This window comes from Mauremys mutica, chromosome 4, assembly GCF_020497125.1.
Source record: "Mauremys mutica isolate MM-2020 ecotype Southern chromosome 4, ASM2049712v1, whole genome shotgun sequence".
Classification (NCBI taxonomy): domain Eukaryota; kingdom Metazoa; phylum Chordata; order Testudines; family Geoemydidae; genus Mauremys; species Mauremys mutica.
The window spans coordinates 15,118,744-15,135,643 of record NC_059075.1 but is presented as its reverse complement, the minus strand read 5'-3'; the positions used below and the strand labels follow the sequence as shown (position 1 = coordinate 15,135,643).

The 16,900-nt window shown below is 40.0% G+C and overlaps 1 protein-coding gene and 1 long non-coding RNA gene across 5 annotated transcripts in view; one reads left to right on the top strand and one right to left on the bottom strand.

The window, feature by feature from the left end:
• Positions 1-16,900, top strand: part of KCNH5 (potassium voltage-gated channel subfamily H member 5) — a 260,681-nt gene that overhangs the window by 180,655 nt on the left and 63,126 nt on the right. For all 4 annotated transcript variants that reach the window (XM_045012158.1, XM_045012156.1, XM_045012155.1 and 1 more), the window contains one exon: positions 2,879-3,078. In XM_045012158.1, coding sequence (XP_044868093.1) covers positions 2,879-3,078 — 200 coding nt within the window. The remainder of the gene's footprint in view (positions 1-2,878; positions 3,079-16,900) is intronic.
• On the bottom strand, positions 5,419-12,504 carry LOC123367870. The gene is made up of 3 exons (XR_006578634.1): positions 12,225-12,504; positions 5,855-5,969; positions 5,419-5,553 (listed from the first exon to the last, which is right to left on the bottom strand). It is a non-coding gene; the product is annotated as an uncharacterized LOC123367870 (long non-coding RNA).

The following is a 16,900-nucleotide window of genomic DNA, read 5'->3' as shown; positions in this document are numbered from 1 at the left end:
GCAGTTGTCAGGGCTGCCCAGAGGATTCCGGGGGCCTGGGGTCTTCGGCGGCGGGGGGCCCCCGCTTCGGCAGTAATTCGGTGGTGGGGGGTCCTTCCACTCCGGGACCCACCGCCGAAGGGCCCCGAAGACCTGCGGTGGGGGCCCCCCGCCGCCGAATTACCGCCAAAGTGGGACCCGCCGCCGAAGTGCAGCCTGGTCTTTGGCGGCAGGGCGCCCCTGCCGCGGGTCTTCGGGGCCCTTCGGCCCCTGGAACGGAAGGACCTCCCCGCTGCCAAATTACCACCGAAGACCCGGCTGCACTTCGGTGGCGGGTCCCGCTTCGGCAGTAATTCGGCTGCAGGGGGTCCTTCCGCCCCGGAGCAGAAGGACCCCCCACCGCCGAAGACCCAGAGCGGAAGTAGCTTCGGGGACCCAGGCCCCGTGAGAGTTTTCTGGGTCTGCCGGAGCGAGTGAAGGACCCCGCTCCAGGGGCCCCGAAAAACTCTCTTGGGGGCCCCTGTGGGGCCCAGGGCAAATCGCCCCACTTGCCCCCCTGCTCTGGGCGGCCCTGCCAGTTGTGATATATATTATATATATAAAATCAGTAAAACAATGAAGAACAAGGTCTATACGGATTTCTTGATTTTGGCACAGTTCTATAGTAAGAACATGAATCTCCCCAGCTTTCCAGAATTTAAACCTCATATTCATAAGTGCTATTCCCGCTGTGACCTTACTTGATCATAGAGCTCATATGTCTATCCAACCAATCAGAATGCATCCCCCTAGACTCTGATGAGGCAGAGAACACCACATCTCTGCTTAATTCTGGTGTTTCATTTTTACATTTAAATATTCAAGAAATTCTTGAGAAATGTCAGTGCAATATTTCTACTATTCAAGTATTTTTAAACAAACACCATATCTTTTAAAAAATTGCTGCCTCTGGAAGAGCAGTGATAAATTGGACTAAATGTCCATAAAATTAAGTCAATTTTCTGGAGTGAGGTGAAAAATCTGTTGTATACAAAAGGAAACTGTTATGAATTAGGAGATAGAAAGTAGTTATCTTTTCACAGTGGCTTGTTTTTTTCCTATTTGTATGCTGCGTATTTTTTTTTTAAAAAGGAATATGTAAACACAGCTGCTTTCTGCAGTATAGTACTTCCAAGCAAAGACGATTAAACATGACACACACACTTCCGTATATTAGTTGATGCCAAGGACAGAATGAAAATGCAACACACTGGTACTGGAGAAATCAAAATAATTTTCTTTCTGTAAAGTCTACAGTGTTTAAGAGAAGAGTGCTATTTATTTATTTATGGCTTCTTCTCAAGAATAATTAGGTCCCGAATCAATAAGGAAGCTAAATACCTTTAAGAGCATACATCCATCCCTATTGAAAAAAGCATTTAAGCACATGCTTTAGTCCCATTATTATCATTAATGATTTTCCCTTCAGAACTGGAGACAGTGATGTTTCCTTGAGTTGCACTAGCAGTGCATTAAGCTGAGGCTGGAAAACATAGCTGGAAAGTGGCCTCAGGCTGCTCTCGGCTAGCACAAATGTATAGGATATATAGAGACGGATCCAAGCCACAGCATTTAGATATAGATTCAGATTTTGAACACTCGCAAATTCAGAAATGTTTAGATATATGGTTTTGGTTTGGCCCAAATTTGGGTCTGGGTTTGAAGTTGAAGCTCCTACTTTTCAAAGAATTGGAGTATTTGGACCTAGGGATTTGGTGCAGGCCCATCTCTAATGGAAAGCCTTTACACTAGGTCTGAGTTACTTGATTTCCTTATCCTGGGATATGGTGCACCTGCTTTGCACAACATTGCGGGCACAGTCTGGCCCTAAAACTGGTGTAGCTGGGTAGGGTGGGGAAACCACCCCAGCAGAGGGGGAATATGCCTCTGGTATATATCTGGTGTGGTGGCTTCTATGCCACATACACCCAGCTGCTGATATAGAGATGTGGCCAGTGGCAAGGAGATGTGACTGAGGCTTCCCTACACCTTTCTCCTCTCCATTTTCTGTTCTTGAGGCAACCGGCAGCTGACATAATATAGAGCTCATGTTACACCAGAGCTGATGCACAGCTGATCCAGGATGTAGGATACAACATCCTCTGGACCTGCACTGGGTAGTCCTGGGCCACAGCCAAGGATCTTGGCCACTGTCTATCCAGAAACATCCTTGCCAGGCTTCAGAGATTGACTCAGTTGTCTCTGTTCTCTGTTGCATGGTCTTATCTGGATCAAGATAGGGACACCCTATTCTCAGTTCCTGGTCCCTGCCAATGTACTGCCTCTCAGAGTATGTCAGTGTTGTTGTAGCCGTATTGGTCCCAGGATATTAGAGACACAAGGTGTGTTAGGTCATATCTTCTATTGGGCCAATTTCTGTTGGTAAGAAATACACACTTTCAAGAAGCTTGTCTCTCTCACCAACAGAACTTGGCCCAATAAAATATATGACCTCACCCACCTTGTATTTCAGAGTATATTCACAGAATCCCTTTAATAAGGTTTAGTGGAAGGCTTTTTCTATTTGGGCCAGTTCATTTTTGACTGGTTTCTTTTCAGTTGTTCACCAGTTCTTCCTTTTAGTGGCATTTCCTCCTTGTTTTTTGTTGGTGGGAGTCATATGAGGAAATTAAATATGACAGATGAAGAGGAATATGAGTTCACATAAGAAAAAGTCCTCTGAATATAAGTATGTGAATATATATGTGTGTGTGTAACTAGAACTTTTCAGCACACACAAATGAGTCTGCAACCATTTGCAGTTGATTTTCTCTTTCTTGCAAAACACTTATTGAAATGATTAAGCCTATTTTTGTGGAGTATAGAAATTTATCTTTGTTTGCCATTTTCTCTCTTTCAGCTCTTCTTTATGCAACTATTTTTGGAAATGTCACCACCATTTTCCAGCAAATGTATGCCAACACCAACCGATACCATGAGATGCTGAACAATGTGAGGGATTTCCTCAAATTATATCAAGTCCCAAAAGGCCTTAGTGAACGAGTCATGGATTATATTGTCTCAACATGGTCCATGTCTAAAGGGATCGACACAGAGAAGGTATGAGTGCATGAGGTAAAAATCCAGATATTGTACCTTTCAATCCATTGTGTCCTTTCAAGTAGAATAAACAGGACCATGTACTGTAAACACGCTGGCTAAAAAGATCTGAACCACATGTGATTCCATTAATACTTTCATAGTTGTGTTCAGAGAGAGGGAGCTGGTTTAAAATTAGGGGGAAAAAATGGAAACATTGGCAATTTTAAAAGTGTGTTTTGTTACCCTGCTTTTCAATATGGTCTGACTTTTCATTTTCCAGATTTTCCTTGGAATTATTTTAACTTTTTTTGTGTTTTGGGATTTGAAATTAACAAAAACAGTTTTTGAAAAAATTGAGAGGGTGGGGAGGAAGAGAAAAATCTCAAAAATGATACCCTTCATTTTTGGGGAAAACCACCACATTTGATGGGGCTGAGTAATCCAAATTGGCAATACAGAAATAACTAATAAAAAACACTGAAACCCAACAAAACATTTCGCAGAGCAACTAGCAGGCTAAATATTTTAGTTCCCCATTTTTTTGTAAAATGGAAAATGTACATTTCATTAAGCATTCCACTTTTTAAAAGGCCACATGTCAGCAATTTTATTCTGTTAAAAATATATCCAACAGCACTTTCCATACATATTACACATACTAGCAGAAAACTATCCTTTACTCACTTTGGTAGTTCTAGTGCTTGGTGCTATCATAAAATATAATAATAATATAGTAGCAGTAATGGTAAGAGAATAAAAATCAGCGTATCATTGTGGTCTGGTTAAAAGGTGAGTAGCAGAGCACTGATTGGCTCAGTAGATTGATAACTGGATATAGATCTTTTCTGCTCTAGTTCCTGATCCAAAGCCCACTGAAATCATTGGGTGTTTGGACTTTGAATCAGGTCTTAGGTCACCATTTGGAACCTGGCGCAGGTCAGTAGTGACTGAAAGTTGTTACCATCTGAGGGTTTGTTAGCATTTATGAAATGAGTTCAGTTGCCTTGGACCAGTTCCCAGTGGACGGAACCATAATTGCTACCTTCACAGTTAGCACAAGATTTAATAGACATGGAGACTGACCTCTTTGAGGTGTCCTCTCCAGGCCTGGGCTGAAGGCCTTTTGGCAGGGAAGTTTGGGAAAGCTTGTGTTCCTGCTAGTCATTTTATACCTGCTCTATTGCTTAAGAAAGGAGACTAGGGGTGAGATCTTCAGTTGGTGTGAGTTGGCCGAGCTCCACTGACTTCAGTGGATTTATGCTGATTTACGCCAGTGGGGAACTGGACATTAAGTGTCTAGTACTGAGAATCCTAAAGCCCACTTGAGAGAGAAAAACTTGTGATAGAATATTGCTCTGCTCTGCTACAGTTCTTGTTTCGGTTAACTATATTGCACTGTGTGGTAGGTGTAATCTGAGTTCCACCAGAACCTATCTCACTATAACATGACAAAATAGAATTATTGTGAGAAGAAGGACAGCTTTATGTTTTCTTATAAACCCATACAATGATAGTTATCAAACTAATTAACCTGAATTAGCAATTAACTTCCAAAACTGTGCAACTTTTGTGTATTATTGTTATGTTAACCGATAAGGCTTTCGGTTTCTTGGATTCTTGTAGTTCAGTATGCCTGATTCTTTAATATGTTAATTTCAGCTCCATTTATACAGTGACATTCTAACTTCCAAATGTGTTCGTACAGTTTGTTAATAACAAATTTGTTGTAATTGCTGTAAATGGACTCAGTTCTGCTGTGAAAAGCCAAATATGTGTAAAAATTCAATTTTTATTCTCATTTATCTCCTTTCAATTATTTCTGCTGCCGTTCCATTAGACTTTGATTGTGCTTTGCAGTTAATTAGAAGAACCTTTGCTTTAATTACTGAGATTTCCTTCCATTATTTCCACATATCCAGTTTAATAGATTATAAAAATGCAGTTATAGCCCATAAACATACTGATCATTGGCTTTTAGTAAGCAGCATTCACTTGTCTGCATAGTAGTAGTGGTTGCTTAGCTAGATAATTAATAAGGCCATAAAATCTGTTATTTAGGTTTTTAACAGTATTCCTACATTGGAAGCCTGCCTAACGTAGCTCCTGATCTAAACACCATTTAAGTCAATGGAAAGACTCCTGTTGACTTCAGTGGCTTTTGGATCAGGCCATTAATGCTTTTATGTAGTACAGTTTTTCAGTTAAAATATTTTATTGACAGCCAGTGAGAGAGTAGCTATACAATGGTTACAACTTTTAAAATATTCCATTACACAGCGTCCAGCAAAGGCTATAAACCTTCAATGGCTACTGCGCAAGTACCTTGCTGCGACTGCTGTGAGCAGCATTGAAGCAAATGGGGGTCTTCATGGGTGCAGCAACTTGCATGCTGTCAGCTGCACGATCAGAGCCGAAATTCAGATTTCTTAGGGGAAAGATGGAAAGCTGTGTGTAGATCGCTGGCAGTCACATGAGCCATCCGAACTTTGAATTCTGAAATGAATTATGAAACTTCTCAATTATAACAAATGAGAAAATGTTGTATTTCCTAGTTGGCAAACCTAAAAAATACAGCAGTCACATACACTAGATCCTTTCCTTCATGTTCGGGGTCTATTTAGCACTTTACAAACCACTTAAGGTAGGAATGTTTAAAAAAATCATTTGGGAAAAATCATACGACCTCTGTATTAAAATTTGGGGGGAATAAAAACAACCAGGTCACACGTCATAGAATTTTTATTTACTGTGTGTGCAATACAACAGTCACAATGAAGATAGGAAAATATCACACCAAGTGATTCACGAGCTGACATCCTCTTAAATACTGTGTCTCCAATTCTCTGGGGCCTGGTAACTTTTCTATGCTGAAAACTTTTCCATCTTTTGATCATAAGCTTGATTTAATCCTGCAGTAGAAATATAGACGAGAAAGAAAAGAACGGTTATATTTGTTGGTCCACCTTTGTGCCACAGTAGAATTGTTCCCAATGGTACATTTCCTAGTTTTTATATCCAGCCTGGTTTTAAAAATCCCTGGTGATGGGCTTCAACCAACCCTGGGAGACTAGCACAGCCTAATGTATCTCACTGTAGGAGAGTTTTTTTAATGAAATTCAACATATAGTTTCCCTTTCTTAATTTCATCTAGTGCTCACGCTCCTGTCCAGGTGATCAGTAATCTATCCCGAGAGTCATTGCTCCTGTGTTTTTCATTCCTCACTTCCTTCAAAACCAAATGTATGTCTCCAGCACATACATCTAGACTATCATTATTCATAGCATTATCTCTCCTACTCCTTACATTTGGGTAGACATTTTAGTATATTACTATATTTCTTATTCTTCAGCAAAGATTTCTTTTAACTGTGCAAATAATTAGCAAAAAAACTCTAAACGTTGGCAATTGTTAATATTTATGGATGGTTTTCTTCCACATAGGTATCATTACTGGAGCTGAGTGAATAACAGATTTTTCAGTTGGCTGGAAATTCCAAAAAATAATAAAAATAAAAAGTCATTTCAGCTTGACCACAATTTTCTTTACATTTTTGGCCAATGAAACATTACAAAAATTGATTTTGGTCAAACTGTATGTTTCATTCTCGCCAAGATAAAATGTTTCATTTAGATTTCAAGCATTTTTAACATGTTTAATTTTTAAAATAAAATGTAAATTAATGTTGAATGGAAAAGTCGCTTTGAATTGAAAAATTGAAACATTTCATTCAGATGATGTCAAAATGAAGCATTTTTTTTTCATATTATTTGTTTTTATTTTCAACTAAAACAATTTGGCATATTTGAGATGAACTCATGAAACATTTCAGCATTGCCAAATTTGCATTTTTCTCCCCCCAAAAAAGTTTCAGCCAAACAGTTTCATCCAGCTCTACTGATTACATCTTCATTAGTTCCAAATAAATATCCTTTATTGCTCACTTTGCATTCACGTGTGCATTATGATGTCATTTCTTCCCATTATTAGGATACATTTCAGTCAGTCAAGCATGCAGCACAACTCAGCACATTGAAATGATTTTTTTCTTTAAATCAAATACAGTGAATAGAACAGCTCACATGTTGACACAAAATTATGCATTTTTTTCTGGTGATGAACAACTGTATTGTATGTAACTACAGGGCAATATATCTTGATAAAGTCTAGTAGTTTTTGTGACAGCTAAAGTTGAGCTTGAGACTAAAATATAAGTAAACGCCTTTGCTGGGAATGCTATACCTTTAACAAATGTGCTTTAATTAATTGTTACAAATATCATTCAAATAGTGCAGTTAAAGATCTATTCTTAGTCATATATGAGATACTAGCATTTAATGCCTTTGAAGATCTCGCTCAGACCAACAACAAAGAAGAAATCCAGAGAGCTTAGTGTTTGCTTCTTGTGCAGATACACAGTGCAGGCAAAGTGAAGGTTGACTAGATGTTACTCATTTCCCCAAAGAGGGCAATGAAGAAAAGGGCCATAGATCCAGAGCTGGTTGCCTGAAGTAAAACCCCTCTCAGATGGCCCGATCTAATGCCCATTGACTTTGGTGTGTGCTGGATCAGACCCCGAACTTCCACACTTCAGAGCTGTGCCGTAAAGCAGTGGTTCTCAACCAGGGGTCTGGAACCCACTGGGGGGCTGTGAGCAGGTTTCAGGGGGTCTGCAAAGCAGGGCTGGCATTAGACCTGTTGGGGCCCAGGGCAGAAAGCCGAAACCCCAGGGCTCCAAGTACCACCAACCGGGGCTGAAGCCGAAGCCTGAGGAACTTAGCTTTGCAGGGCCACCTGTGGCATGGGGCGCTGGGCAATTGCCCTGTTTGCTACCCCCTAATGGTGGCCCTGGCTTTTATATGCAGAGAAACAGTTGTTGTGGCACAGGTGGACCATGGAGTTTTTATAGCATGTTGGGGGAGGCCTCAGAAAGAAAAAGGTTGAGAACCCCTGGCCTTAAAGGACCAATCTAGGCTGGGTCTTTGGTGATAATTTGTCATCAAATTTCATCTTCAACCCACAGAGCTCATTGTTCTTTCTCACTCCTCCTTCCTGCATGCCTATGAATAGCGAATCGATGAAACTAAGAGTGTCCCTTGATTTGTATTATTTAAACTGAAGCAAGTGGCCTGTGATCAATCATCTTAAAACATTTAGAAGTCAAAGCTCTAATATTGACAGCTAGGACAATACACACAATACATTGCATATGCACTGTACATACCATAATATGATAATACATAGCTCATATGTAGGAGGGAATTTGTTTTTATACAGCTCCTTTCATGCTCAAGGTATCTTGGTTATTTACCCAGTAATCAATTAAATTTAGATCGTGAGTAAATTCATGGGAAAATGCAGCAGCCATTATATATTTAAAAGTCCCTCAAAGGCAGCATTGCACATTAGAACCTGTTCTTCTGAGAGAGATAAATGTGAGCCAGAACATTCTCTGAATATGATCTTTTAAGTAGTTGTAAAAATATTTATAGTAACAGCCTGAGATATTAAAATGTTCACATTGAATTTGAGCTTCTTAGTTTTAATCAAAATGTGCTTGACAGCAAATGAAACATTAATAGGTTGCAGTTTTCCTCTAAAAATAGGTCATTACACGTGAACCTGCACAACCATTCATTTGCATCCAGCAGTTTCTATGAAGGTCCCACTCTCCTAATGGCAAAATTGTGAAATGTCAATAAAGCTGAAAGATTTTCCTTCCTTTGACTCTTAGTTAAAGTTTGGCTTGAGATTCTCTTAGAAAGTAATAAAATCAATGGCCAGATAATTTTTAACATGATTTAATGGTCCACTTTTCAATAAAAGACACAGGTTGAAAGGAAACAATTTATTCCTCAGTTTTCATGTAGGAATCTATCTGAGCCAGTTTCACGTTGTAACTCCTGAAGTGGAAACAATGGGAAAACAATACAGCATTAAAACTATTCATTACTAATGGCATGACCCAATATGCAATAATGCAGAAGAGACAGGACTATGGTAAATATTTTCAGGCTGCAATTTTATGAATCATAAATCTCAGAAAATGCAAGGGAATTCAGTCCCCTCCGCTGCTAGTGAGATCTTCAGTGGCCCTATGAAATATTGTTGACACCCCAGTACTGAAACCTGAGATTCATGACCTCACGACATCTCTCCCAGTGTCCTGATGCCCTGTAAAATCAGGCTGCTATTTCTACATGGTCTCATCATGGAAACTTCTCTGTATGGCCTCTACTGCCATCTATCCCTACCACCAGCACAGTCCTCATACTGTAAGATCAGGAGCACAGGTTCTCTGTTCTTGCCATGCAGAATTTGCACCATATACAAGGTGCAACAACCGTGAAATGTACATATGATTCCAGACTCAACAAGAAAAATAAAATAATCTGGACAAATATTACCCCAACATTGTAAGGGCTGGCTTGTCAGCAGCGAGTGAACAAGAAGTCTCCCTCCCCTCGCAGAACTGTTCAAGGGCCACTCACCATTGCAGTCCACTCCCTCTTGGAGAGCAGGATGCAGAAAAGGGAAGAAACTGAACCCTGGGTCACCCGCCTTTCGCACAGGCCTACAGAACAGGGTCTGTGTACTGGTGGGAGCACTCTGCTCCCTCCGAATGAATGGTGCTGTTTACTTGCCTCCTGTGCACAACCAGCAGCACCAAGATGGTGCCTATGTAATCCATACCCACTCAGGGTTTGTCTACACAGCAGCTGGGAGGCACAAGTCCCAGCTTGGGTAGATGCACCGTGCTTGCTGTCCTTGGGCTAGTGCCCCAAAATAGCAGCGTGGCCATGTGGCACAGGCGGTGGTTCAGGCTAGCCACTCAAGTACGTACCCAGGTGGATGGGTGAGACTGTACTTGGGTGGCTAGTGTGAGCAGCCGAATGTCCTGCTGCTGATATACTGCTATTTTTAGCATGCCAGCTCAAAGAGCTAGCGCAGGTATGTCCACCCATGGTGGGAACATACCCTCAGTAATGCTGTGCCCCTGGTTTGTCACGAGAGGGAAAACTGAACCTGGGACATCTAGATCTTAAAACATGAGCCTTTACTGCTTGAGCTAAAAAGATATGTCTATTAGCTAAGGCAGTGGCAACCCCATCAATCAGTTTCTGTGACCCAGCCACCACTTGAGGGTGACAGAGTGCCACAGTGAGTGGTTATGTTTGCTCCTGCCGAGGCAATGTAGCTTTGTACTGCTTCCTCTGCAGGGCTGAGATGCAAAGTCTAGCCTCAGGGAGAATCTTTTCTTTGTATCCTTTGACATCTGAATGATCCCCTTATTTAATGACACTATGGCCCAGATTAAAACAAAAAGTTCCCCATGTCAGTGGTAGGACTGGAGCCTGGAATTTTTTGTCAGTCTTAAAACTGTGGGTGCATTTTATTTTTTTATTTTATTTTATTGCTGGAGATGGTGAGATTCTGCAGTGTGAATCTCAAGATTTTTTTTTCTTATCGCAAAAACTGGTGTTACCATGAGTTTCTTAATGATATTGGCTAACTTCTAATGTACTTTGTCACCTCAATGAGTTGTGTAATGTCTATATTTTTGATATGTGTATAGTAGGACTTAAAGGGATGAAAACTCCCTCTGTAGTGTACCTACATAACACAGTGTGGGATCTTACACCTTGTATCATCTGTACATTTCATTAATGTGCTCATTACTACATTTTCCAGAGCATTTATTAATCTATTAAAAAATCAAACCAAACCTTCCAGCAGTTACGTCCCCACAGCATAATATAGTGTAATTTATCATCACCAGTTGTTTCACGACCAACAGCCAGTTTTTATCCGTGTTGAGAAGATTGAATTTAATTTAATCCAAACTAATTTGTAGCCATTTCTGTATATTTCCAACACTTGTTAGTGTTATTCAATTAAGAAATGTTCCTTGTTGTTACTGTACTGCCAATTCTGTCTCAATGCTCTGGTCACCAGTGTAATTCATATTCTTTATTGCTTAAAAAATTTAATTAAGCTCAGTTTGCAGATCTGGTGCTTTCAACATTTAAAGCAAACTACATAAGAGACCTGAAGAAGATCTCTGTAGAGCTTGAGAGCTCATCCCTTTCACTAGCAGAAGGTGGTCCAATAAAAGATATAACCTCACCGACCTTATCTCTCTCTTGGAACTTTAGACAGTTCAACTCAATAGTAACAAACCGTCCTTGTTTACATTAAATACTCAATGCTAGCATGTTCCATCCAATCTATTAAAAACAGTCTTAATCCATGCAGGGTTAATAACGCTGATCAATCTGCCTAAGTATTTGTAAAAAAAACCCAATTTACAGTATGAAAGTGCTTGGTGATTGCATATCAGCTGTTTCTTAACTTTGCCTCCTAAACAGCTAATCCAATGCCCATTGTGAAATTTATGGCCAGATTTTCAAAAGAGCTCAGCACCTGACTTAATGAGTTTTTATGCAAATCCAGTCAGTTTCTTTGGGTGCCTAATGGGAACTGAGCTCTTTTGAAAGTCTGACCTTGATTGTGGCTGCTGAGCACTTCTGAAAATCTAGCTCTTAATGTCCTCTTCCCAGCAAGGAATTGATCTGGGGGCTCCCAGACAAAAGTGGGCATACTCTTCCCCCCCCAGTCGAAGTTCATTTTATGTAAAAGTTATTCTGCCACCACTGAATAAATCTCATGTCTGGTGCGGTGAGAGAATGAGAATTTAGATCATTATAAGTCCGCTTCAGTATGTGATTTGTCAACCTGGTATTCCCTGACATGACCTCAGAGATATTGTCATGTCCATGAAGCCATTCAGCAGCCTTCTCAAACTGGAGAAGATTTCAGAAATATATAAAACTGTTTCCAGCAGACATTATTTATACACTATCTTAATCCGCAATGTCTTTATTTTAATTCATTTGCCATTCTTGCAGCTCTTTTATAATCTCTGCTCCGTGTAGAATTCTGTGAACTATTCTGAAGGGTTATTTTAAACTGCCTAAGTACACTTAGAAAATGCTAGGAGGAAAAAAAAATCAGATGAGCCTCCTTGGGAATTTTACTGTTCCCTTCCAGGTCTCAAGTTTAGCACAGAGACATAGATGTACTGTACCATTTATTTCTGAGTATTCCAGAGCTTTTAATACCATTGTCACAAGTCTCTGGCTACATACATAAACATCTCACTCACCATCTAAACTGCACATATTCAGAGATAGAACCTAGCATCTTCGTTCTAGAAATATGAACGACTACCACATGTGCTGAAGGAAACTGTCTATCTGCTGTGATTGTATTAGGGCTTATATCCTGTGTGGCCTGGCTTGAACATGATGATAAAATCAAATCTGAACATTCTTTTTGTAAGCAACTGAGCAGGTTTGATTTTCCACTCAGAAGAGGGCACCTCTTCGGTGCATTACTTGATCTCAGCAGTTAAGCAAAGCTGTCCCTCAGGTATTAGGAGTCCACTGTGGTTCAGTCCAATAGATACCAGTCTGTGACTTCACAGATGCAAATGTCACCATGAACATGTGACACAGAACTTAGAACCTTCTCTGTTAAAAATCAGAGGATTCTATCAACTGAGCTAAAGCAGGTTTTTCTGCATAGGGGGATTCTACATTGCCATTCATTTTTGCAGCAGACGGTAGTGGGTTCTGTTCTTTATGATGTTTGGATGATGAGCAATAGTTACTGACTGTGAAGTCTGCGGCCACAGATTTATTACATAGAACCCTGCAGACTGCATTCTCCCAAGCTTATGCTCTGAAGCTATCAAATAGTAAAGCATTGTAGTCAGCAACCTTCATATTGATTTGTTCATAAAACAAGGATTCCACGCACATGCAAAAAAATAAAAATAAAATAAAAATGAAGACTCCTCAGGAAAAATCTTACCTCTTTGGAAACTGGAAATTGGTTTTTGATACATTGCTTAAAATATACAAAAATCAAACAAACAAACAAAAACAATAACTAACAGGTATTTTGTATCCTCTTTGGATACATGCCATTTTAAAAATGTGACATTATTTGAGGAGACGATTTAGATTCTTTGTTTTTAACCATGTAATCAGAATGTCTAGTTCTTACTCTGCTGACTAATGGCCATTCTCAGCAGGGCTTGTATATAAAAGAGAAACACCTGGTCTGTTACTGTGCTCTCTTAGTAACGTCAGAAGGTTTCTAGTAATTTCAGAAGGTTCCACCTTGTTCCTGCAGAAAATAGAATCATGTTTCCACATCAGAATCTTCTTTACATCAGCAGGAAAACTACCATGTAGAATCTGATCTGTGCCATCAAATCCCCTTCTTACAGTACTGCCCCGAGTCATGTTAGTGGAGTTGATGGTCTCCATTAAACACCTTCTGAACCCTTGATGCTTGCATTTGTACAGTCAGAAAGGAGCTATAATAAAGGCTAGTCAGAAACTGTAGAATCCGGTGCTGGGAGCATACAGTATATGGATTAATAATTGAGATTACCCATTTTCTCGCCATTTTCCCTTGATATTTCCACATTTAGTGTTTATTTTCTTCTCTATCTAAGATCCTTTGTAAAATCTTCTAACACAAAATACTTCCCATTTAGTTGTCTCCAACTTCATTATCTGTTCTCAGTTCAAGGAGAACAACATATTGTAAAAATGAAATTGTTCAGCCTATGGCTAGATCTTTGCTCCTTGCTCTTTTACTGTTGTGTTTGCCGAAGAGTGAAGTCTCGGTGTATATAAAGAAGGTGCTATCAGAAGAGACACTTTCTAAATGGAGTCTTTTGGATCATTACTTCAATTAAATTACTGAATTCTGTGTGATTTACTGAACTGGCATTTTCTGTGCAATGGAGTTCTTGCCACCCTTCTTGTTACAGTGTTTGATGATAGAAATACTACTGGTACCTATAAAAAAGAGCACTACTTGGAATCACAGAATCATAGAAAAGTTGGGCTGAAAGGGATCTTGATGTCATCAAATCCAGCCCCTTTCGCTGAGCAGGACTAAGTAAATTTAGACCATCCCCGACAGGTGTTTGGCCAACCTGTTCTTAAAAATTTTCAGTGCTGGGGATTCTACAACCTTCCTTAGAAGCCTATTCAAGAGTGTAATTACCTTTAGAGTTAGAAAGATTTTTTGAATAGCTAACCTAAATCTCCCTTGCTGCAGATTATGACCATTGCTGCTTGTCCTACCTTCGATGGACATGGAGAACAATTGATCACAGACCTCTTTATATCAGCCCTTAAAGTATTTGAAGACTGCTATCAGGTTACCCTTTGGTCTTGTTTTCTCAAGACTAAACATGCCCAGTTTTTTTAACCTTTCTTCATAAATCAGGTTTGCTAAACTTTTTGTGATATTTGTTGCTCTCCTCTGAACTCTCTCTAATTTAAACACATTTTTCTTGAAATGTCGAACCCTGAACTGGACACAGTATTCCGGCTGAAGTCTCACTAGTATAAAGTAAAGCCAGACAATTGCCTCTCATGCCTTACATAGGACATTCCTGTTAATACATTCCAGAATGATTTTTGCCTTTTTCACAACTGCATCACATTGTTGATGCATATTCAATTTGTGATCCACTGTAATCCCAAGATCCTTTTCTGCAGTAGTACCATCTATCCAATCTATTCTAGTTATGCATTTGATTTTTTCCTTCCTAAGTGAAGTACTTTGCACTTACGTTTTTTTTAATTTCATCTTGTTGAATTCAGACCAATTCTCGAATTTGTCAAGGTCATTTTAAATTCTAATTCTGTCCTCCAAAGTGCTTGCAATCCTTTCCAGTCTTTTAAGACTTCTGAAAACATGCTTCACACCTTGTCCCTCTTAGATTTTGGAAGGCACTTCATATTCTTAAACCTTGGGTCGAGTGCTGTAGCTATCTTTTGAAATCTAAAGGTACCTTCTTTGCATTTTGTCAAATCTGCAGTGAAAGTCTTCTTAAAACGAACACCAGAATGTGGATAAAACAGAGCAGGGGACATACAATTCTCCCCCAAGGAGTTCAATCACAAATTTAAGTAACAGGTTTTTTTTAAACAGTCGTCATCAGCATGGAAGCATGGCCTCTGGAATGGTGGCCAAAGCATGAAGGGGCATACGAATGTTTAGCATATCTGGCATGTAAATACCTTGCAATGCCAGCTACAAAAGTGGCATGCAAATGCTTGTTCTCACTTTTAGGTGACATTGTAAATAAGCAGCGGGCAGTGTTATCTCCCATAAATGTAAACAAATTTGTCGTAGGCCTGGGCTACACTAGCGGGGGAGGGGAGAGGGGTTCGATCTAAGATACGCAGCTTCAGCTACGTGAATAAAGTATCTTAGTTCGAATTACCTGGCTGTCCTTGTGGCGGCAAGTTGACTGCCACGGCTCCCCCATGGAATCCACTTAGTCCTCCTGCCGAGGTGGAGTATGGGCATTGATTAGCGGATCGATTTATCGCGTCCAGACGAGATGCAATAAATCGATCCCCAATACATCGAACACTACCCGCCGATCTGGTGGGTAGTATAGACGTACCCTTAGTGATTGGCTGAACAAGACGTAGGACTCAGTAGGCTTGTAGGCTCCAAAGTTTTACATTGTTGTGTGTTTTGAGTGCAGTTATGTAACAAAAAAAAATCTACATTTATAAGTTGGACTTTCATGGTAAAGAGATTGCATGACAGTACTTATATGAGAGATGTGCTGGCTTCTGCTTCCCGCCATCCTCATTGGCCTGGGATGGCAAACCGCGGCCAGTGGGAGCCACGATCGGCCAATCATGCAGACGCGGCAGGTAAACAAACCGGCTCGACCCGTCAGGGTGCTTACCCTGGTGAGCCATGTGCCAAAGGTTGCCGACCCCTGAACTGGATGTAAAAATTACTGTGTCAGGTTCTGTGACCTGTATTATGAGGGAGGTCAGATTAGATTATTAGAATAGTCCCTTTTGGTCTTAAACATTTGTGAATATATATGCTTAAAATTTATCTTGACTGTTTTCCAATCCATTATCTCAAAGATAACAACATGACTAAGAAAGCAGCAAAGAGTCCTGTGGCACCTGCATCCGACGAAGTGGGTATTCACCCACGAAAGCTCATGCTCCAATACGTCTATTAGTCTATAAGGTGCCACAGGACTCTTTGCTGCTTTTACAGATCCAGACTAACACGGCTACCCCTCTGAATATGACTTAGATCTATTAAAACAAGGAAGGGACACATATTAAAGTAATGAATTAAGATCTGGATAGTTTATTGTCTCACAGTTCTATGCTATATACCTTTTAGCAATATCATACAATAATAATAATAATATTCTTTATAACAGATCTTGATTGAACAGAAATTAAAATTCTTACATTAACATGAGCATGGTTGCCACAAAGTTAGTTCAGTGTTGCCTGGATTTCTTTAATAAAGTGTTCCTTGACATTCTATGGTCTGACAAACTGTTCATGAACTGGAGACTGTCTCCCATTATTGCCTGGGGAGCAAACTTCAGTAAGGTGAGAACTTGCGCAGTGTTGTTTGTTGACCTGCAGTTTTCTCTATATAACTCAGTGTAGTTAATTTGTGTCCATTGGGCTTAATTTACACCTTGTCATACATTTTTGTTAGCAGCCTTAAAAAGAGAATATTTCCAAGTAAATTTGCTACCGTGTTCTTAAGGATTTACATCACTATTAGCAGCAAAGAATCCTGTGGCACCTTATAGACTAACAGACGTTTTGCGGCATGAGCTTTCGTGGGTGAATACCCACTTCATCGGATGCAAGTAGTGGAAATTTCCAGGGGCAGGTATATATATGCAAGCAAGAAGCAAGCTAGAGATAACGAGGTTAGTTCAATCAGGGAGGATGAGGCCCTGTT